Genomic DNA, 5,914 nt, shown 5'->3' on the forward strand with positions numbered 1-5,914 from the left:
TTGTTCAAGAAAGGGAGTAGAGACAATCCTGGTAATTTTAGACCAGTGAGCATTGCTTCAGTTGTGGGTAAAGTGTTGTAAAAGGTTGTAAGAGATAAGACTTATAATCATCTGGAAAGAAATAATTTGATTAGGGATAGTCAACACAGTTTTGTGAAGGGTTGGTCATGCCTCACAAATCTTATTGAGTTATTTGAGAAGGTGACCAAACAGGTGGATGAGGGTAAAGTGGTTGATGTGGTGTATATGGATTTCAGTATGGCATATGATAAAGTTCCCCACGGTAGGCTATTGCACAAAGTACAGAGGCATGGGATTGAGGGTGATTTAGCAGTTTGGATTAGAAATTGGCGAGCTGAAAGGAGACCGAGAGTGGTGGTTGATGGGAAATGTTCAGTTACTAATGGTGTATCACTGTTTTGGGTCCACTGTTGTTTGTCATTTTTATAAATGACCTTGATGAAGGCGTAGAAGGATGGGTTAGTAAATTTGAGGATGACACTAAGGTTTGTGGAGTTGTGGACAGTGTGGATGTTGTATGTTACAGAGGGACATAGATAAGCTGCAAAGCTGGGCTGAGAGGTGGCAAATCGATTTTAATGTGGAAAAGTGTGAGGTGACTTGTATGTTACAGAGGGACATAGATAAGCTGCAGAGCTGGGCTGAGAGGTGGCAAATTGATTTTAATGTGGAAAAGTGTGAGGTGACTCACTTTGGAAGGAGCAACAGGAATAGAGAGTACTGTGCTAATGGTACAATTCTTGGTAGTGCAGATGAGCAGAGAGATCTCTGTGTCCATATACATAGATCCATGAAAGTTGCCACCCACGTTAATAGCGTTGTTAAGAGGCATACGGTGTGTTAGCTTTTATTGGTAGAGGGATTGAGTTTTGGAGCCACGAGGTCATGTTGCAGCTGTTCAAAACTCTAGTGCGGCCACACTTGGAGTATTGCATACATTTCTGGTCACTGCATTATGGGAAGGATGCAGAAGCTTTGGAAAAGGTTCAGAGGAGATTTACCAGGATGTGACCTGGTATGGAGGGAAGGCCTTATGAAGAAAGACTGATGGACTGAAGGCTGTTTTCATTAGAGAGAAGAAGGTTGAGAGGTGACTTAATTGAGACATTTAAAATAATTAGAGGGTTAGTTAAGGTGGACAGTGAGATCCTTTTTCCTCGGATGGTGGTAGCACGAAGGGACATAGCTTTAAATTGAGGGGTGATAGTACCTATAGGGCAGATGTCAAAGGCAGTTTCTTTATTCAGAGTAATAGGGGTGTGGAACACACTGCTTGCAACAGTAGTAGACTCACCAACTTTAAGGGCATTTAAATGGTCATTGGATAAACATATGGATGAAAATTGAATAGTGTAGGTTAGATGGGCTTCAGATTGGTTCCACAGGTTAGTGCAACATTGAGGGCCGAAGGGCCTGTACTGCGCTGGAATGTTCTATGTTCTGTGTTCCAGGTGCAAAGTCCAATGCGTTAGTACATAGGTTCATATCCCACCAGAATAGCTGGTGGAATTTAAATGTAAGCTGTATTAGTTGTATTTAATAAAAAGCTAGTCCCAGTCATGCTAATCATGAAACAACTTCCAGTTGTCCACAAAAGCCCACCTGGTTTACTGATGTCCTTTAGGGAAGGAAGTCCTTACCTGGTCTGGCCTCCATTTGACTCCCACAGTGTAGCTGACTCTTAGCCCCTCTCTTAAATGGCCTAGAGAGCCAATTAGTTTAAGGGCAATAAGAGATGGGCAACAAATGTCAGCCTAACCAGCTATGCCCACATCGCATGAAACAATTTACAAAAGTAATGTTAGAGTTCAGGGAGTTGAACTTTAGATGGAGTAAGTAAGCAGGCAGTGGGTTTTCTGATACCTATGTCGACCTTTCCACAGTTCTCCTGCTAAATATCTTCATTTGTTTATTTTTGATAATTCTTATCGACTTATCATAGTGCCAGTGCAATTTAGGTAAAAATAAGTTGAACATTTTTGGTTGCTTGCAGCTGCTTGGTATTTTGGCCTGTTTACTGCAGCAGAGTTTATTCCAAGACACCACACAGTACACTACAAATTATTTTACCACATCCATTCTTGAGACAAGGACAGAGCGCAAAATCTCTAAACAAAACCCTTTTAGCTATGCAGTACAGCTCCAATGGCCTGCAGTGAGGTGTGAACTGTGAACCACCTGACCAGGCCAAATTTAAATTTCGGATTGTGAAAAGTTTTCATGGAGGATGCTCATTACAATTCTCCTTTCTAATCAATGAATTAAGTTGTACTTTGTTAAAGCTTTTCACCTCGCACTCATCAGGACAGATGCAAGAATTCCAAAGTTCAAAGGAAGCAATAAATTGGCTTTCTTGCATTTGTCCTGATATGTATCAGACTGAAAGATTCCACAAAATGTATCCAGTTTTCAGCAAAGCTCCCATTACCATGCTATTATTTGTTTGTCTTTCCACCTAGATTTTTTTAATCCTGATCTGTATCATTGCGGTTATCGTGTACCGCCTCTCGATGTATGCCACCTTTGCCAAGATCACGGTGAACATGGAGAAGGTCAGGTACATTGGCACTTTCTTCACACCTCAGATGGCAACCTCGGTCACAGCGTCCGTCCTGAACTTTATCATCATCATGATTCTAAACTATTTCTACGAGAGGGTGGCAATCTGGATCACAGATCTTGGTAAAGCTGTCCTTTCACCATCTTTCTCCATGTTTTTCTTAATGTTTTGATTTGATTTGATTTGTTTGTGTCACATGTACCCAAGTACAGTGAAAAAGTTTTGTTTTGTGAACAGTACAGGCAGATCATGCCATACAAGGACATACAGATCAGAGGGCACTTAGACAGAGCGAAGCATACAAGGTTATGGCTGCACAGGAGGCGCACAAAGCAAGATCAACATTCGATTTGAAATCAGAGAGGTTCATTGAGCAGTCTCCTAACAGCAGGGAAGAAGCTATTCTTGAACCTTCTGGTTTTATCAAGGTGTTTACTTTTATACATGATGCTAATCATTTCCAAAGTGAAAGCTTCCCATTTAATGCTACAATTTGCTACGCTGAGGGGCAATTCTTTTATTCATTGATAAGCTTGGTGCCTCACCCCTCGTAAAACTGAGTATATTGCTGGGCACTTTGAAGGGCAGTCAATGAAGTTAGTGCTGGGCGGGACTGAGACTGAGTAAAGGCAGCTGACACTGGAGAGAACCCAATTATATTTTTATGGCAAAATCATTTTACAGATTGCTTGTTGAAACAGATTTAGATTCTCAAATGGTTATTGTGGTATGGGTTATTCTGTTATAACACCCGTTTTGTCAACGCGGATTCGCTGTCACGCGATTGACGAATGGGGGACAATGTTTCTACTGCGCGAACTTTTAAAACGTGTGTTGGCTGTGACATGGTTACATCGCCAATACTTTAAACGCTATTCCTGAACCATGATTTCTGTATAACCCAGGGTTAAACAAGAAGGCAACCATCATGTTATAGAAGAACTGATTGAATTTGTAACAGGTTTTGTGGTACAGGTTGCTATATAATTCAGTTGCTTTGTGATGCAGAGTGACTCCAGCAGAGCAGGTTCAAGTCCTGCACCAGCTGAGGTTACTTCTCAATCTTCCGCCCAACCCGACACCTCAAGTTAACCTCACCATCAGCCCCCTCTCTCTCTCTCATGAGAGAGCAGCCTATGATGCTCTGGGATTATGGTGCAATGATAATGTCTATCTCTGGGCCAGAAACATTAGGCTGAAGTCCCATGCCACAATCTGTTGACCATTGAAGGAACGTTCATGATTTGGTTCAACAATCACAGGAGTAGGCCATTCAGTCCCTTAAGCCTGTTCTACTATTCTAGGTCATGGCCAATTATCTACTTCGATGTCATTTTCCTGTGCTGTCGCCAAATCCCTTAATGTTATTCATCTCCAAACTTCTATCAGTTTCTATCACAAACAGAAATTGCTGGAGAAACTCAGCAGGTCTCACAGCATCTGTGCAGAGAAAGCAAAGTCAACATTTCGGCCCCAATGACCCTTCTTTGGAATTGATTTTAACCAGGGAAAGGTGGTATATCTGCTGAAGAAAGAGTATTGGAGGGAACATGGTTCTGGGGGATTTTTGTACATATTTCTGCCACGTCCAGCAGGTTGATGCCATCAGACACACGTGACCCTCCCTTCCATTGTCAGCATTATGCGTAGGACCATTCTGTCCCGAACACCCTGGTCCACTCCTCCATTTTCCTACACCACCACGCCTCTCCCACAATAGCCCCGACAGTACCTTCCACAGAAAACCCAGAAGGTGTAACTCCTGCCCATTTACTTCCTCCCTCCTCACTATCCAAGACCTCAAACATACCTTCCAGGTTCAAGAACAGCACCTCATTTTCCACCTAACAAATGCAGACTGGATGACCCTTTTGCAGAACAACTGCGTCTGTCTGCAAAGTTGACCCTGAACTCCCAGTTACCCGCCTCTTCAACACCTCACCCCGTTCCCTGGCCAACATCTCTGTCTCATGTTGGCGGAAGTGCTCCAGCGAAGCTCAGTGCAAGTTGGAAGAACAACACCTCATTTTCTGCGGATTAGAAAGTAAGATAGTAGCAGTCATGAGCTAGCTGTACAGAGTCTGGACAGGTCTACACCTGGAGTCATTGTGAGCTGTTCTAGACACCACATCTTAGAGAGGAGATATTCAAAGGGCAGCACAGTAACTTGTTGGTCACTGGACCTGAAACATTAACTCTGCTTTCTTTCTATAGATCACACAAGATCCACTGAGTTCTCCCAGTCATTTCTGTTTTTGTTTCTGATTCTAGTATCTGCAGTACTTTGTCAACTCCATGTTGTTTGTTCTCTTTCTGATTTACCAGAGATCCCCAGGACTCACTTGGAGTATGAGAACCGGTTGACCATGAAAATGTTCCTCTTCCAGTTCGTTAACTACTATTCCTCCTGCTTCTATGTTGCCTTCTTCAAAGGGAAGTTCATTGGTCACCCTGGGGACTATAACCGTCTGTTTGGGATATGGCGAAATGAAGAGGTAGGACATCCGAACAGATGATGACAACAACCTGGATTCTTATAAGGTCTTTAACTAGTAAAACATTTATAGACTGTAAGAAATCAGAAGAGTAGGCCCCTCAAGCTTATCCCACTATCAATAGGATCATGGCTGATCCAACGTTCCTCACGCCCATTCTCCTGTCTTTTGCCTGTAACCCTTCACTCCCTGACTAATCAAGGATCTATCTATCTATCTATCTCCGCCATAAATATACATTCTGCCCCCACAGCTCTCTGTGGCATGTACCGCCCGCAGTGCTTCACAGCAGTATAGGCAGAGACACTTTGACACTGAGCCAGCAGCTTGGTCTTTGAGCTAGATTCCGTGAAAGGAGTTACAGGAGAAAGTGAGGTGTGGTGGCTGAAAGCTTTAGCGTTTGAATTCCAATGTTCGGGGCAAAGTCGATGAAGACAAAGTCATTATGGGGAAGGTGGGATGTGCGAGGGAATGGAATTGGAGGTGCATGGAGACCTTGGAGGATCCATGCGTGTCAGGACCCTGAGGAAATCCCAACATAAGCACAACCATGGCACCGCTGCAGAAAGTTTACATTCCTGATTGCCAGTTTTGCACTGACCAGATTGTTCCCTGGCTAGGAGGAACCAGGCTGACTTGGGCTGTTTTCCCTGTATTTACCGTGAATTTTACACAGATTTAGTTAAGGGGTTTTCACCATGGGTGTGAAGAATGCTCAGGAGTGTGGCTCTAAGTAAATCATCTGGAGTATCAGTGCTCTCCAGTACCCACAGCAATGTTCACCACCACCTCCCCTCCCCCACCAACAACTTCCAGCAGTACTCACCCTCCACACCAC

General features: G+C 43.4%; 1 protein-coding gene across 8 annotated transcripts in view; it reads left to right on the forward strand.

The window, feature by feature from the left end:
• ano5a (anoctamin 5a) overlaps positions 1 to 5,914 on the forward strand; it is a 201,600-nt gene that overhangs the window by 167,342 nt on the left and 28,344 nt on the right. For all 8 annotated transcript variants that reach the window (XR_006313884.1, XM_043705403.1, XM_043705405.1 and 5 more), the window contains 2 exons: positions 2,481 to 2,703; positions 4,907 to 5,076. Coding sequence is in view for 7 of the 8 variants with exons in the window: in XM_043705403.1 (XP_043561338.1) it covers positions 2,481 to 2,703; positions 4,907 to 5,076 (393 nt within the window). In the remaining variant the exon portion in view is untranslated. The remainder of the gene's footprint in view (positions 1 to 2,480; positions 2,704 to 4,906; positions 5,077 to 5,914) is intronic.

This window comes from Chiloscyllium plagiosum, chromosome 16, assembly GCF_004010195.1.
Source record: "Chiloscyllium plagiosum isolate BGI_BamShark_2017 chromosome 16, ASM401019v2, whole genome shotgun sequence".
Taxonomy (NCBI): domain Eukaryota; kingdom Metazoa; phylum Chordata; class Chondrichthyes; order Orectolobiformes; family Hemiscylliidae; genus Chiloscyllium; species Chiloscyllium plagiosum.